Raw genomic sequence first — 18,119 nt, 5'->3', positions numbered from 1 at the left:
AACTGTTACAAATACGAAAAGTGGCAAGATTTCAGAAAGACACATGCTATATTCTTTACATTTAAGCTAAGTGCATATAGACATTCTTTTTCACTCACTTATTCTCATTCTTCCTTTTCATTCTACCTTTAGCCATCTCATTTTTCTTTCCTCCTACTGAATAACAAAAGTCATAAATAATGAGGACACTTTGATCAATTGGTCCCAGCACCTAGCCCTTATATATAATTCTCAATACAAAGAGAAACATGATTCTGAGCCATAGAGGAAAAGTTATATACCTGAGAAGAGATCTGATGACTTTTAGTAGGTCTCCTTTAAAGTTTGCTTTCAGAGACATTCAACAGTTTTTATTTTTTTTAATTTAATTTTTATTTTATTTTATAATTATAACTTTTTTTTTGACAGTATATATGCATGGGTAATTTTTTACAACATTATCCCTTGCACTTACTTCTATTCAGATTTTTTCCCTTCCTCCCTCAACCCCCTCCCCCAGATGGCAGGCAGTCTTATACATGTTAAATATATTACAGTATATTCTAGATACAATATATGTGTGTAGAACAGAATTTCTTGTTGCACAGGAAGAATTGGATTCAGAAGGTAAAAATAACAGTTTACACTCATTTCCCAGTGTTCCTTTTCTGGATGTAGCTGATTCTGTTCATCATTAATCAATTGGAATTGGATTAGCTCTTCTCTATGTTGAAGATATCCACTTCCATCAGCATACATCCCCGTACAGTATCATTGTCATTCAACAGTTTTTTTTTAAAAAGTTACACTAAAACCTAGACTTACAATTGAAATGTTCCCAGGAATTATAAAATAAAGTATTTCTTTCCCATAACACTCATGGCTTTTCTGTTTAGAAATGCTTAGAAGTGCAATATGTAAAATAAATACAACCAGAAGAACCACAAAGACAATTTGAAAGCTTTCGACTTTAAGAGGAAAGGGTTACTAAGAATGGCAATTTCCAATTTGGGAAGAACTACATAAATAAAGAAATGAAATAAATAATTTTGTCCCCTTTAAATTCAGAAGAATTATTTTATCACTGGTTTGTGATTAAGACTTTTTACCCAAAGAGAAGCCAGATATGTATACAGGAAACATTTGCCTAGGAATAGCCTTCCAAATAAACAAACATGTCGAATCATTCATATACACCTAACTTATCAGGATAAATTTTTAAATTTTATTCCATTCTTCTCTCCTCAAATTGCAAGTTTTAAAGAAATGTGACTAGTGATTGAACACAATATTTCATAGGAATAACCAAGAACTATATTATATAATTTTGTTTTATATATATATATGTTATATATAATTTTTTAAAGAAGAGAAGAGAGATTTGAAATAATAGACATGTAAATATATCACATGAAAAAATATCAAAATTTAGTAGGTGCAAACAAGAAACAATTATAATTAGTTCTTCTCCTCTTCTTCCAGACTTCTAAGTACCAAGGTAGCACTACTATGTTAACATGTAGAAATATTGACTTTAGGGCTTCAGGGTCATGCAATGTTATTTGCATGCGAAGTTTTCATAGGTTTTGTACATGATGATAAAGATGGATATGCACCATAATTTTAGATGACTAGAATTTAGGTGATCTCCATTAAGTCAGAAAATAATAAAGAGATAGATGAGTAAATACTGTTATATACATATATATACCTATATATATATGAAATGTCTCATACATACCCTTTCTGTGTCTGTTGAAATAATCAGTGCATTTGGCACCAACAGGGCAGTTTTGGTTTTCTTTATTAGAGTTACTGAGAGTGCTGGAATACAGATCTGTAATGGAATCATCAAATAAATAGTTCAGGTTTCCACAAAAATGGATTAAAATCTTCATGTTATTATTGTAAGTTAAAAAGAATATCATAGTAATAATAAATCTAAGCCAAACTAAATACAGTAATAAGTTCTATAGCTTTGATGGAGAAAAGTGAACTATAAAGAATGACAAACAGGTTATAGTGGGAAAAGGAGGGCTGGGAATCATGACACATTAGCTCTTCATGGTCCTGACCTCTCCTCAGTTGCTCTGAGAACCAGAGCAGACTATCTTGCCTCTCTGAGCCTCCTTTTCTTTCTTTTACTTTTCTTTACTTTATTGTGAATTTAAGAAACAAAACAATCATTTACATAATAAAGTGCAATAGAAAAAAAGGGGACTCCACCTGAAACTATAGATTTATCATGTACAACTTGCTTTTCCTTTTAAATATACAGCAAAATAAACATGTAACTTTTTTTATACCTTCCTTTCCACATCTCTCTAGCTATCATTAGACACAGATGTGTATGTATGTATGTATCTACTGCATAAAATATATATATATATATACATATATATATATATATATATAGTTTTATATATAGTTATATATGTGTGTGTGTGTATACATACATTTATGTACACACTCTTAAGTATGTCAGTTGTTTCTATTACTGCATTTTCCCTTTATAAGACCTTAAATTAATTTGGTTATTCATAACAGAATGACTTGGTTGCTCAAAATTGTTCTTAAAACAATATTGCTGTTACTATATACAGTGTTATCTTGTTTTTGCTCATTATTTTGTAGGTCTTTCCGTGTTTTTCTAAAATATTTGAACTTATCATTTATTATAGCAGGTAGTATTCTATACTGAATATATACCTCCAACTTGTTTAGCGACCTCTTCTTTCCACCTCCAGTTTTCTTTTTTCATAAAAAGAACTAGATTGTACTACAATGGTGATTCCCAATCTTTTCAAGTATGAAGATTCCTTAATGTTAATTAAAAAAAACAATAACCCTCTGAGTAGATACATTAATTATTATGAACTATTGATTGAAAAAATTATGATTAAAAAATCTGCTCTAGATTCAGAGCATTCAGTGATACCTTTAAATGAATTTTTTTATGAGATAATATATATAAAAGTGCTTTGTAAACTTTGAAGTTATCAATAAATATTAGTTATTATCATTGCTATTAATCTATATTAATATGCTATATTATTTAACTATATATATATAGCTATATCTATTTAGAAAAGTTATATATATATGTGCAAGTTATTATTAAGTGTGCTTTGCTTATTTTATTCAGTTTATGAATGCTTACTTATAGATTCATATACAGAAATAGAGAACATTTAGAGGATTGCTATGGCTGATATTCTACCCTATGGAATTCATTGTACTAGAAGAGCTCTAAGTTTCCTTATAGTTTTAATATTTTATGATTCTCTGGTTCAAGAATGTATAATATACATAGTTGGAGTTATGAGATAGATACTCCATTTAAGAATTTGCCACTCTTTCTATACTGTATCCTTCCAACAGAGTTTTGTCAAAGGAATGATTAAATCGAAAATTTTTTATCACTAAGGGAAGGCAAGGAGCATTTATTAAGTTCCTACAATGTACCAGAGTAAAGTGCTTAACAGATATTATTTTATTGGGTTCTTACAACAACCTTGTAAAATTGGTGGTATTACTATTCCTATTTTATAGTTGAGGAAATTAAGGCAGACAAAGTGTTAAATGATTTGCCCAGAGTCACCTAGCTAGTAGATATTTGAGATGGAATTTGAACTCATGTCTTCCTAATAATAGGTCTAGTACACTACTCACTATACCACCTAATTGGTTTAATAAAGAGGCAGAGTAATATGATCAATATTATCTCTAATAAACATTTCTTCTCTCAGTAGTTACACTTATCTATTTATTTACTATATAATTATGTTTTATGCTTTTTGGTGTAGGCTTAATTAGGGAAAGATGAAATCTTTATATATTAGAATAGTTAGCTAACATGGTTGATGAAAAAAATTCAATATCCAGCTTTGTTTCTAAGGAATTAATTCATATGCAGGTCAAGAGACCATTAGAGTTGAAAGTGAAACATTTTGTACTAATTAAAGTAAACTAAATGTGTGACCTTGATCAAAACATTGAATCTTACTGATCCCTTGTAAAAACCCATCTTAAAATTAAGGGGTTTGACTAGATGGTATTTAAGGTCCCTTTTAGTTCTGATTCTAATATGTAATTTATTTTAGGTGATATTCCTATTCACCAATGATTTGCTATGAAAGAAAATTTCCAATATAAACACAACACAGGAAAGATTGAAAAAATGAAATATTAAGAGCAGCGTGTAGTCAAATGTGAAGACAGTTAACTATTTTACAAAAAGAATCTAAAGCATAGCTAATCACAAGAGATTGAGCTAGAGCTATCTAGAAGTAGTTGATTGTGATATGTTCTAGAAGAGATAAAATAATAAGGAATAGATACATGAAGATGAGTAACAATCCAAGAAAATTACTCATTTTCTTAATCAAATGACAAAAATATCAAATCATATGTTGCTATAGAATAAATTTTAGACTAAACATTATAAGTATCCTAGAAAAGAAGAATTTTAGGCCAATTATTTTATGTACTAATGAATGAACTGGAAAAAAATCATAAAGCCATCGCTGACTGGGCCCATTATAAATTTATGCTATCTAATCCCACTTGCAGCAAGGCAACCATACTGGATTTCTCATCCAATTTGCTATTATGTTTTCCAAGGTCTATTCTAAGCCATCTTGTTTCTCTATTAATCTCCTCCAGTGTTTGTTCCTACTCAGCTGAGCACTTTACTTCATACTTCCCTGAGAAACTAATGGTATTTGCTGTGAGCTCTATCTTATCCTCTCTTCAACTCACATAGCATAGAAATCTTCCTCTTTTTTCCCCACTTCTGTTTCAGATGAAGAGGTGGCCCTTTTTTGCCAAGAATTATCTCTCTCTCTCTCTCTCTCTCTCTCTCTCTCTCTCTCTCTCTCTCTCTCTCTCTTTCTCTCTCACTATATATATATATATATATACATATATATATGTATATACATATATATACATATATATATATATATATATATATATATACATATATATACATATATCCAGTTCTTCAATACCAACAGGCATTTGTCCATGTGACAACTTCACCTTAGCTTCCAAACCATTCCTTCTTCCCACCTTCCCTATTCTGTCAACGGCAACATCATTATCTTAGTCATTAAGGCTCACAAATCTAGGTGCCACCCTCAACTTTTTATTCTCACTCCACATATTCAATCTATTATCAAACTTTACAGTTTGTATCTCTACTTCTTCTCTTGTATATGTATGCATTTATTTTCACTACTGACATAGATATTACTCTACTTTAGTTCATTGTCACCTCTTAAACTGACAATTGCAACAGGCATTAAATTGGTTTCTTTGCTGCAAGAGCTCACCTAAGGTGTTGCCACAGAGAAAAATAAGGCTCTCTGGTAGCTTTCTATTTTAAAAAATTTTTCTTGGCTACTCAGTTCTTATATCAGTTTCTCAATACCAATGAAGCTTTGTCAGCACCTACTAAATTTCAGTATCTTAGTTCAATAGTTAGTGAATATTTACTAAGTGCTTGTGAAGAGCCAGATACTGTGCTAAAGCCTCAGAATATAACTAAAGGCTAAAATATAATGCCTATCCTTAACGAGCTGTCATTCCAATGGGGAAAGCAATGTATAAATAATTATGCATTTCCAAAGTGTAAATGAAATTTAATCTCAAAGGGAATTTGGTAGAATAAGTCTCTTGCTGAAAGTGGATTTGAGCTCAGTCCTAAAGGAAACCAGAGAAACTAACAGATGAAAGAAAAAAAGAGTAAAGATATGGGATAAAAACACTGATGATGGAAAGTCATAGGTGAGGAATAGGAAGTAGGCCAATATAGATGGATTATAGAATGCACAAAGGTAAGTATAGAAATATTAAAAAAGTAAAAACGGTCAGATTGTGAATGACTTTTAAATGCCAATCAGAAGATTTTATACTTGATATTTGGAGTTAACAGGATTAATGAGACACAGTCAGGACTGAGCTTTAGAAAAATCAGTGTCTGGTTCAGCTTTCATCTCCCTTTGGAGGCATCTCAGCCTCCCTGAGAAGTCAGGGGGCATGACAACCTGTGCTTTACTTGAAGCAGAGATACTTGCAATAAAGAAGGATCTATATAATAATAGCAAAATGCTTATAGTTAGTACATGCACAGTGTGCTATAGTGATGTAATTGTACTAAGGTATTTAAGGTTGAGAGAATTTGAAATAAACGGACTCCATGCTTGACCATCCATGTGAGTCCCTGTTTCTTCACTCTTCTTCTAATATCAAGGACTCATGCTGGTATTGAGATCCTCCAGAGAGCTAGTCTAGATGGTACAGGGGAGAAAGATAATTTCTGTTTGGATAAGTTGAGTCTGAGATGGCTATAAGATATTCAATTTAAGTTATCCAAAAGGCAGTTAATTATGTGAAATTCTACATCTATAGAGCTGGATCTATAGATTTGGGAATCATTAATTGAATCAATGGGAGCTGACGAGGTTACCAAATAAGGTAACACAGACAGAAAAGAGAAGAGAGTCTAGGAGAGAGCTTTGGCTGATACTTATATAATGAAACCCTGAGTAACTAGGTGTGACAGAGAAAGATGAAGTATTGATGGAATTACACCTTAAGGCAAGCAGGGAAGGGCACTAATGGGGATATAGTCCTCTCTGGAGGTTGGGGATAGTCCCACCTAGCTATGTCCAGTCAGAAATCTGACCCTGTCAAACCCTTGAGTAAATGTCTCCTATAAATTTTTTGCTGAATCCCTTTTAGGGTTATATAGCCCACCATGGGACGCTGCCTTGTGGTTTTTCCTCTCCCCCCATGCATCATAGTGTCTTTCCGCTCATTCTCTCACTGTGTCTCATGCTGTCTTTCTAAGGGAATATTACAATCTACTACAACATCATGGGATATTCCCTTTCTCCTGGTTAATTGTGAGTTCCACTAGTAAACTTGTCTTTTTCATTGTTAATTGTTAAAACCCCTTTCTTCGCTAATTATATGTTTTTCCAACTCTCTTTCATATTTACCATTCCTGGTATCTATTATATTTCTTCATTTTGTCTGCAATCTCTTCTCAAAAATAAACCAATGTTTTGCCAAAGAGAATGGCCATTGTGAATTTTGTCATTCTCAATATTTGATGCAGAAATTTTTCTCCTAAAACACATCATTAGGTGCTTGAATCACATCACTCCCAGTTAATGGGAGTGTTCTGGATGAAGATCATCAAAGAAGACTGAGAAGTATCAGTCAGAAGCATCCAGATTAATCTGGAAAGCATTGTCAAAAGCCTAGAGAGGAGACAGTATGTAAGAGGACATGTTGATCCACAAAACCTTAACTCTTTTTTCTAAGTTATAAGAATGATTTGCTATATGGCAACAGGAATCTAATATTTGCATAAAGAACTCATGGAAACTAGGTATAAAAAAGTAAGGATTAAAAAAGAGCTATATTTATAAATCTTTCACATGCCGAGTTTATGAGTGATAATATTTAAATATATATATATATGTATATATATATAATATATATATATATATATATACATATATATATATATATATATATTTTTTTTTTTAAATCTCAAGAGGCTTGTTATTTCTCCCCCAATTACAAACTAACCTTGGTGTCTTTGCCAAAGACTTTGGAACAGAAACAAATCCAGTTTTCTGATACAAACAGTTTTCCTTGGTATAGTATTTCCTTCTGCAGAGCACAAGTAAAACCTGAAACCAGGTATAAAAATATTCTATTATGCAAAAATTTTTTTCAAAGGGAACAATATTTTTGGTTAGGGAAGCATAGAAAGGGGATATATACAATTTATTATCTAACTTCATACAATACTTGCTAAATTATGAATTTTTAATGAAATAAAATTACTTATACTAGAAAGGAGAAAAATTCTGTTTTATAAATCTCAATAACTTTGAAACCAAACTGAAAAATAAAAACTGAAGAGCCATACTCCCATTTAAAGGTTTTCCAAAAGTTTTCCAAAGTAAATATTATTCTCCATATGAGGACACATTGATATATCACATATTCTCCTATTTTTCTTCTGGGAGATTTCAAAGAGACTAAGTTTTTCCGAAGTATTTCTCACTGAAGTAATGGCACTTCATGATATATACTTTCCTTTTAGAGACTGTAAGAAATATCCAGAACTATACTTAGAATATTTGTACCTCAGACAAATGAAATGAAAGTGGCTTTTAATTCATTTGACCACTATGGGGAATACAACGGCTGGAGAGTAGTAGAAGTCCGCCAAAGAGGAGCTTATCTAAGTTACAGCTAATAAGGAAAAGAAGTAAGGCATCTTATAACTTTCCATTTTAGCAAATATTTGGTAAATAGTGTTTTCCTCTGCACTGTTAAGACTTGCAAATAATATCAGTATCCTCTAGATTTTGGTCTTCTGAATAAAGATTCAATTATCCTATCCTAGTTGCAGCTCTAGAAGGATCTTGAAGAACTTCAGTATGTTTTTACTTTGGAAAGATAAGAATGAAACATTTGAAAATTGCTGTTTTTGTAGCATCAACTTTCACAACTTTTCCACTTAACTGTCTTTATGGATCAATTTCAGCAATAGTCAATTGTCACCACTGGTTTTGGAGGTCTATTGAATCTAGTGATTTACCTCAATTAATTTTCCAAGAGAGAAATATGTAAAACATTAGAGTTAAAAAGAAAATAAAACAGAATAACACTTACTTTGTATCAGTGATTCCGCACTTGGGACTTCAAGAAATAACTTGTGAAAGTGCTTGTTTGCCTTATACTACAATGAAAACAAAATATATTGATGATCTTCATTAATCACTGAAGATTTTTCCTTCTTCAATTGTCATGATTTACCCAAATCTCTTACCCACCCAAACTTCTTCTTTCTCCTCACTACGTACACCTGAATATGGATATAGTGACATTAATTTTGATATATTTCTTTAGAAAACAAGTGAATTTTAAGTTGTTGGAGACTTTTTCCTCCCAACTATATATCACAACAGTGAGATCAACAAGATTAGTGAATTACAAGTGGGACAGAAACTGAATTATGGAATAACCTTTCTGATCATATTGGTGATTATATAAACTCTTGCTTCTCCCCCAGGTCTGCACTAGAAAATTTTGAATAGGAAATGAGATGAAAATTCAGAAGCATGAAAAAGGAAATACACTAGATTTAATTTCCAAGGCTTCAGTTTCTATGTCTGTTAAAAGTAAATATTTCATAAGATTCTTCCAAAGTATAACAAAATATGTATATATGTATATATCCAAAACATCTCAGATTAAAACAGTTTTACAAACTCTAATGCAAGTAACTTCTCACAACACTATGTGCAGGAACTAGCTCTAAGTGCTAAGGGAGAAATGAAGGTATAGTGCATATATTCCTTGCTTTTATGCTGCTTACAATTTATTTTATTGGCTTCTTTAATGTATTCTATTTTGAGTCATCTAAAAAAATCACAGTACATAAATTTTAAAAAGATAGGTAGTCTTAGTCTGCAAGCTTACAGATTATTTAAATTTCCTTCTTTTACTTCTTATAATCGGAATTCGAGCTATCTTATTATTTGTTAAGTGAAGGTGGAAAAATAAGAAAAGGAAGAAGAAAAACAAGAATTACCTGACTTGTAGAGTTTAATTTTTTCCTTTCAGCTTTAGAATCGTTTTTGTTGTCTGTTTTAGAATCACTCTTACAGTCACTCATTAAGGAGAAAACATCACTGCTGGTCTTTGATCTGGAGAGAGAAAATCCTAGATTTCATGAAACTAATATTTTGGTTATGTTTTTTCATTGATCTTCCTTAAATTATCCTGATTATTTTATCATCTCACAATATAATAACTTAATTTTTCATTTCCAGGTCTTGAAAGTCAGTGTAATACTATCTGAAATTTATTTGACACCTTCTTTTTGATCTCCAGAGGAACCTTCCTTGTAATACAAGAAATAAACTTTAGAAGAAAGAAATTCTATAGCTGCAAAAATGGTAAAAAATTTTTAAAGAAGAATTTGCTGGTTTCAAACTTTAATCAATATGGCTGCTGTAGAGTTTTATATATCAATATATTTTCAATATGAACACAAACATCCATTTATTGATTCACTTCAATGGTTTTTCTGAGTCCTATGCAAAAAAGTATTTTGCTAGGCAGTAGCTGTCTTTAGAAAGTTTACAATCCATTTGAGAAGACAAAAATACACATACAAAAATTAAAACATAATACAAAGTAATATATGTGCCAAAATGAGTAATAAAGACAATGAATACTCCAGAAGTTAGTAGAATGGGAAGCATCTATGGTTTTGATTATATTGTGGGAGAAATGGATGAGTATTTGTTTTGTTTCCACAGTTATAAAAATTAAATTGGAGAAATGAAATTTAAATTAGAAAACTGAAACCCATAGGGATATTGGGGTGGTCAGAATGGAGGTTCTCTCCAACAATTAATTAGTTGTTATTGATGACAAAACTCATTAATCTGGCAAATGTTAAACTGATATTTTAATTATAAAATATTTTACCCATTTTTGAGACTTTTTTGTGTTACTCTATTAGTCAACATTTTAGGCTAGTTTGGATTACTGGATTATCTTATAATTGTCCAACATTTTAATAGTTTTTATTTACCAGATATATGCATGGGTAATTTTACAACATTGACAATTGCCAAACCTTTTGTTCTAATTTTTCTCCTCCTTCCCCCTCCTCTGACGGCAGGTTGACCAATACATGTTAAATATTTTAGAGTATAAATTAAATACATTATCCAACATTTTAAACCAGAAGGATAGCTCTACGCTGCTTAAGCTAAGGGAAAATGTGACTTCTAATTTACTAAGAGAATGCTAAACATGAAATTGCCAACAGCTTTAAGAGACTTGCTTAAGTTACTTGTTGAACACATGGAGAATGAATATCACCCAGGGGAAGTCCTATCTCAGTATTCTCTAGAATTGAAAGCCTTTATAAGATGGGTTCATTCTCATACATTTTTGATGTTTTAAGGGCTGCAGTTTTCCATTCAAAAATCTCTCTTCCAATAAACTCAATTGAGTTACTCTCTTCAGTTGTCTCTGATGTTTCTCTCTTTGACATTTTTGTAACAGTGAATTAAGCTTCTCACTGTTAATCATCTCCCTCTCAGCTAACCAGGACTCATGCCTTTTCTCTAAAAATAACACAGGATTGTCCCTCTGCAAAGTGGCCTCAGGCTTGGACAAAAGCAAAGTTATTTCTTCCTTAGGCCAAAGCCTTTTGTAGTCTAGTAAAAGTCAGCTATGGAAAGCTTGAGCCCTGTAACTTCATGGCATAAACGCAAATGTTAGCAATTTAAAAAAAAAGATGATTTTTTTTCTGGAATTTTAGAAAAACAGCCTATTACTAGTAGAACTCACAATTAACCAGGAGAAAGGATATACTCCTTGAGGTGGGAGTATGCCCTTAACTAATAGGCTAAATCTATAGAGGAGTTGAACACCTTACAGAGTTAGTTAGCTATAAGAAAGAGAAAGACACTATGAGACATATTGGGGGGCATTTGAGAGGAAATTACATGAGAAGTGGGGGAGGGATGAAGAAAAAGTCAAAGAGCCTTGGTGGGGGTTCAGCAAAGATGTTGTGAGCCATGGACAGAAATTTAACCTCAGGGATTTGATATAACATGGATTTCTGGCTGGACACAGCAAGGTGGGCCTACCCATAACCTCCACAGAAGCTGGGACTATAAGGTTAAATTGATCCCCCTTAGTGCCCTTCCTGCTTGCTTCAGGGAGTCATTTTATCAATGCTTCAGGTTCTCTCTGCCAACCCTATCTGAAGCCTGAGGGAAACTGTTCCCTTTATTGAAGTTGTGTTCTCTTTAAGAAACTGTATTTCCTTTTGATCTGGTGATCAGGGGCTGGAGTCTCAGCCCCTCTTGGGGAAGGCATATTCCCCCAGATAAGTTATTTTTCTGGGATGCCAGAGCTTTTCATTCAATTAGAAATCCTGGTCAAAAAGCACTCCTTTGAAGTGTTGTTAATTCCAATAGGAGATCTGGGCTGAAAATTGATGAGCATCTAAGCCTTTGAACCTTGGCTCCTGAAGCCCCAAGACTCCTTAAAAGAGCAATATCTGGACTAGTTCCTTGCAGATGGCCCAAGCAATTTGCTCTTAGCATCAAAACTCCATTTATTTAATAAGTCTTTGCTACTATAGAAGTCAGTCCCTTGGCAAACTGATTTCCATCCAACAATAAACTTTCATTTTGCAATTAATAATTCAGGAATAAGTGAACTCTTTCACTTTTAAACCTGCGACCAATTAAAGGGGATTTTAAACAACTTTCTTATTGTCACTAACCTCATCACCACTGGGAATTGAGGTCATTCAAACCTCATCATATCTACTATTCATGATCTGATCAGGGAGATTTTTAAATGTAAGACTAGAACCGTTAGCATTGCAGACACTTATAAGAGTGGATCCCATCATCTTCCTTGACCTGGAGGTCTTGCTACTCTAGACTATTGAGATAGGAGTTCTCTTGGGTGAGGTCATTCACTCTTCATGTGTATTTGTAACCATGGAATTAAATCCCTTTCTGAAGGTAGACATGCTCAGTATTTTCTCAACCAATTAGGAATTAGATATTGTTCTGCATATGCAACATGCAGTACAATTCTTTCTCTTTGGGCACACATACTGGGATATTAAACTATAAAGAAATTAAACTATAAAAAGGAAAAGAAAAAAAACAAAGCAAAGTAACACGATATAGTGGAAGTACTGAACTTGGATTTAGGTGAGACTTATGTTCATATGGTGTCTCCAATATATTTGCCATATCTTACTGTTTTTACTTCCAAAACACTTTTCATATTTGCTCCTTCCCTCCACTCATACAAAAATTGTCTTAAATCAGGCCCTCATTACTTCTTACCTGTTCTATTATAATAACCTAGTCTTCCTAACCCAAATCTTACATATCATCAACCAATCAATCCACATACCTGCCAAGGTGACAGTTCCTTAATCATAGTGGATATGTCAATACTTGGCTGTTTATTTTCTCTTAGCAAACACAAACTCTTCCTTAGGTATTTAAAACTTTCCCCAAATTGGCTCTAGTTAGTAAGCATTCATTAAATGCTTACTATGTTCTAGGCATTATTCTAAACACTAAGCACACAAAGAAAGGCAAGAACAAGGCCCTATATTTTGTTTTTAAATTCTAAATTCTAATAGTACAGAGAAAATGCAAATAAATACATATATACAAGATGAATACAAATGGAAGATAACCTCAAAGCAAGGTGACTTAACACAGGGTGAATCTGGTATGATCTTTTGCAGAAGGCAGGATACAGATGAGTACTGAGGGAAGCCAATGCAACTAGGAGGCAGATATGAATTGAGAAAGCCTTCCAGTCATGGGGAGCAGTCAATACAATAAGATGGAATTGAGAGATGGAACGTCATGAGAAGAACAGCAAGAAGCCAGTTTTATTGGATTATAAAGTACATTAAAGGGAAAAAAATTATAAGAAGAATGGAAAAACAGAAAGGAACCAAGTTATGAGTGTCTTTAAATGCCAAAGAGAAGATTTTATATTTGATCATGGCCATGCAGATAGGTAACAGAGTACATAAAGTGCTGGGTCTGATGTTAGGAAGATTCCTCTTCCTGAATTCCAATTGTCTTTAGATAGTTAAAAGCTGTGTGACCTGGGCAAATCTTTTAACCTTCTTTGCATTAACTCCTCATCTGTAAAATGAACTGGAGAAAGAAATGGCAAACCACTCCAGCATCTTGGCCAAGAAAACACCAAGTATTATCATGAAATGTTGGACACGACTGAAATGACTGAATGATAAAAATTGGCAACCACTAGAATTTCCTCAATGGAAGTGTGACATAGTCAGACATGAGCATTAGCTTGGCAACTAAATGAAAGACACTTTGGAATGGGGAAAGATTTGAGGGAACAAGACTAATCAGAAGACTATTCCAAGTATGAGGAAATGAGAGTTGTAGGGGTGGAGAGACAGGAAGATTATTTATATATATAGATATGTATATGTATATGCTTAGCAACAAATTGTAGATGTGTGGTGAATACAAGTGAGGAATTGATGATGACAGAGAGGTTGTGAGCTTGAGTAGGATGGTTTTGCTTCAACCAGGCATAGGAAAGTTGGTAAAGGGAAAGGGTTTTTGGGAAAGATAATGAGTTTTGTTATGGATGTATTGAGTTTGAGATAGCTATAGTCAACTACAAGACATCTAGTTTTAGATGTCCAAAAGACAAGTGGGGATGCCATTTGGGAGTTCAGGAAAGAAGTTAAAGCTGGAAATATAAATCCAGGAATCATTTCAGAGAGGATAATTGAAACCACAGGAGCTAATGAAATAATCAAATGAGATAGTAGTACAGAAGCAAAAGATAAGACAGTCCAGGAGAAAGAGTCTTTAGGGATATTCAAAATTATTGGGCATGACCTGAATGAAGACTGGTCAAAGATTAAGAAGGGTCAGGCAGATGGATAGGAGATTAACCAGAAGAGAGCAATGTCACAATAACCTAGAAAAGAGAGATTTCCAGGAAAAGAGAGTGATCAAATGTTTAATGCTGTAGAGGGATTGACTGAGAAAGTCATATTTGGTAATAAATGATTAATATATTAGAAATTAGTCAAGTTTTTTTGGGGGGAGTGTATGTGTGGGTATGTTTGTTTGTTGAAATCTGTTGTAATTTTGGGAGGTTACCTGACATATAGAGATTAGAGAACTAGCTTTGAATCAGAAATATTTGAATTCAAGTCCTGCTTGTGCCAGATACTGGCTGTATAACCTGTTTTCCCTCATCCAACAATGGCTACTATTTCCTAAGGGAAATTTTAGGAAGGATTTCAGTCATGTTTCACTTCATTCTTGAGGTTCTCAATAGAATCTTTCTCCTTGATAGCATATTGCCCACTTTTCACCTCCTTTTCCCCTAGCCCCACTGATTAATGCTCACTTTAACTTAATAGTGATGTGAGATAGAATTAATATTTATATATTATAGGATGTATAACTATAGTGCCTAAAACTCTAACATTGAAATTCTTGAATCCATTCCATTCTATTTCTTCTAGGAAAAAGAAATAGTTTGATATATAGTATCAGAAAACGAACAATCAATTAATTGTTCAAATAAGCAAATTCTCTTTTGCTTCTTCTCTTCTCTTATTATAACTTACCATTTGAGAGATTTAAATATTGTTTTAGATTACTATTTACTAGTTATCAAATGATTCTTCTTTCTTCTTCCAGTCAGTCAGAATGTGTACATATATCTATATCTATATGTACATATAGATAGATAGATATAGAATTCTATCTATCTATATATATATACATTTATATATATATCTATATATAAGAATATACAGTGGAAGGAAGATGAAAAGCTGCCATGAATTAAAGAAACAAATCCAAGTTAAATTATTTTCCAACAAAAATAGTATGAATCTTTAAAAATAATTTTCCTGGAATAGTTTTGTAAAGGTTTGTTTAGAAGTGAGTATTTTCTGTTTGGATTTAGGACTTTACCTTAAGCAAGTGATTTTTTTCTGGTCCAATGATTCTATCTCTGGAGATACTGGCATCTGTAGTATTGATGACTTGCCAGCCTTCTTTTTCTCTTCCACACCATTTTCAGCTTCTGAACTACAGAAGAGAGAAAAACATTTCTCCTTAGACATGAACAATAGATAGGAATAAAAAGTAGTAAAATAACTCAATGTTGTAAAGCACAGCTTTATCTTTAGTGTTCTCAGTTCAGACTTGATATTGAAATAAATTATACACTTGTGAATCATTGAACTAAGGAGATTTACTTTGTACAGTACATATACAGTGGCCCTTGGTTGCTCTGGATGTGGATCCTCTTGTCTTTATCTGGAAACATACCTGGTCAAAATGTCATCAGGGCATGTTGGCTCTTTTGATCTCAGGCATACAGCAACTCTAAGAAGCCCTAATTATAATGGCTGGGACTTTTTATACTTTCACTATAAGAAACTGCCTCAGGAAAGGTAGGGCCAATCAGTTCTGAGGAAGCTATCTCTGAGAGAAGGTCATTGAGGTTATTTGGGGTGGTAGGGGGAGGGAAGAGGATGGGAAGGAGGTTATGGAAGTCATGCCAGGAAAATATTGTTCCTATTACATATTGTCTCTGCTCCAAATTACTGTGTCACTCAGAGGTCTGTGTTTTTAAAGTGATCTAGCACAGGTTAACAATCCTGGAAGTTGTAAAGCAGGTTACCTAGCAGTCTCTCATGACTCTGCTCAAGTTCATGTTTCTGGAGACCCTTATCCAGAAAGACCAGAGTTCATGGAACCTTTGGCAGGCATCAAGGGATAGCCAGAAAAAACCATGGATCTTCAAGGCATACTTCTTTGCATACCTTCCCCTCTACCATTGCTTTTTTTTAAATCTAAAAACTGATTATTCACAGTTTTTTGACTATAATATTAATTGTGGAATGATTCATATTCTTGTAGATTTTACTAAGTTCTTTATATATTTGTCATATGAGAGCTTTATATGAAAAACTGTCCATATAATTCCTCCTATATTCCCACCCTTTTGATCTTGGATACATTTTAAGAATTTGTACAAAACCTTTTAATTTACTCAAAATTATTCATTTTATACCTCACTCTGCTATCTCTTGCTTATTCGTAACTTGTTTGATTATCCATAATTCTGACAAGCATTATATTCTATATTTAAATTTTTTGCAATATTTCTTTATATTTAGGTCATGAATCATTTTGACCTTATTTTGGTAAATGGGATAAGATATTTATTGGTCTATGCACAATTTCTGCCATACTACTTTCAAGTGTTTTCAGCAATTTTTTAAAAACAAATAATGAATCCTTTTCCCAAAATTTTAAGTCTTTATACTTGTTAAGTATAAGATTACTATATTTATCTGCTTCTGTTAAATGTACATCTACTCTGTTCCATTGAACTATCTTTCTATTTCTTATCCAGTACCAAATAGTTTTGATAATTACTGTCTGAGAATATAGTTTAAAATCTGATATTGATAAATCTCTTTCCTTTACATTTTAAAATCAATTCCCTTGATATCCTTGACCTTTTATTCTTTCAAATGAATTTTGTTATTATTTTTTCAAATTCAGTAAAATAACTTTTAGTAATTTGATTGGGATAGCACTACATAAATAAATTAGTTCTGGTTAATCTTGTCATTTTTATTATGTTGGCCCTTCATACAGATGAGTATCACTATATCTCCAATTATTTAAATCTGATTTTATTTGTATAAAAAGATTTAAAAAATAATTTTCCTCATATACTTCCTGGGTTGTACTTCTAAATATTTTATACTATACAGAATTATTTTAAATAGAGTAACTTTGACTGTCACTTCTTCCAGAGTTTTGTTTGTAATATATAGGAATGCTGTGATTATGTGGATTTACATTATATCCTGATACTTTGCTAAAGTTATTGTTTCAATTCATTTTTTGATTGAGTCTTTGGGATATTCCAAGTACTTCATAATATCATATGCAAAAAGAGATAGTTTGTTACCTTGTTTCCTAATCTGTTTCTATGTTTTTCCTGCTTTTATTGCTATTGCTAAGATTTTTAATACAATATTGAATAAATTGGTGACAGATGCATCCTTGTTTTACACCTGATCTTATTGGAAAGGCTTCTAGCTTATCTTCATTACAAATAATGTTTGCTTTTAGTTTTGGATAACATTTTTTTTGTCAATTTATGAAAAAAATCCATTTATACCTATATTTTTAAATTATTTTAAATAGAAATTATTGTTGTATTTTATCAAAAGTCTTTTCTATATCTATTGAAATAAATATATAATTTTCAAAACCTTTTATTATTGATATGATCAATTATGTTAATAGTTTTCCTTATGTTAAACCATTCATCTCTTCCTAGTATAAATCCCACTTACTCATAAGGCATAATCTTTTAAATATGTTATTATCTTTCAGCTACTATTTTATCTAGGATTTTTGCATTCATCATCCTTCATGAAATTTGTCTATTTTCTTTCTCTGTTTTTACTCTTCCTGGTTTAGGTATCAGTATCATATTTG

At 32.3% G+C, this 18,119-nt stretch overlaps 1 protein-coding gene across 4 annotated transcripts in view; it reads right to left on the bottom strand.

Annotated features, from left to right (window-relative positions):
• The window catches only part of GRAMD2B (GRAM domain containing 2B), a 70,073-nt gene that overhangs the window by 11,550 nt on the left and 40,404 nt on the right, over positions 1 to 18,119 (bottom strand). For all 4 annotated transcript variants that reach the window (XM_074281959.1, XM_074281958.1, XM_074281960.1 and 1 more), the window contains exons 2-6: positions 15,564 to 15,680; positions 9,605 to 9,719; positions 8,683 to 8,749; positions 7,585 to 7,688; positions 1,721 to 1,816 (exon numbers count right to left, since the gene is read on the bottom strand). In XM_074281959.1, the coding sequence (XP_074138060.1) occupies positions 1,721 to 1,816; positions 7,585 to 7,688; positions 8,683 to 8,749; positions 9,605 to 9,719; positions 15,564 to 15,680 (499 nt within the window). The remainder of the gene's footprint in view (positions 1 to 1,720; positions 1,817 to 7,584; positions 7,689 to 8,682; positions 8,750 to 9,604; positions 9,720 to 15,563; positions 15,681 to 18,119) is intronic.

Source organism: Sminthopsis crassicaudata, chromosome 1 (assembly GCF_048593235.1).
Source record: "Sminthopsis crassicaudata isolate SCR6 chromosome 1, ASM4859323v1, whole genome shotgun sequence".
NCBI classification, from domain to species: domain Eukaryota; kingdom Metazoa; phylum Chordata; class Mammalia; order Dasyuromorphia; family Dasyuridae; genus Sminthopsis; species Sminthopsis crassicaudata.
The sequence above is the reverse complement of the archived record's forward strand: the minus strand, read 5'-3'. Positions and strand labels throughout refer to the sequence as shown.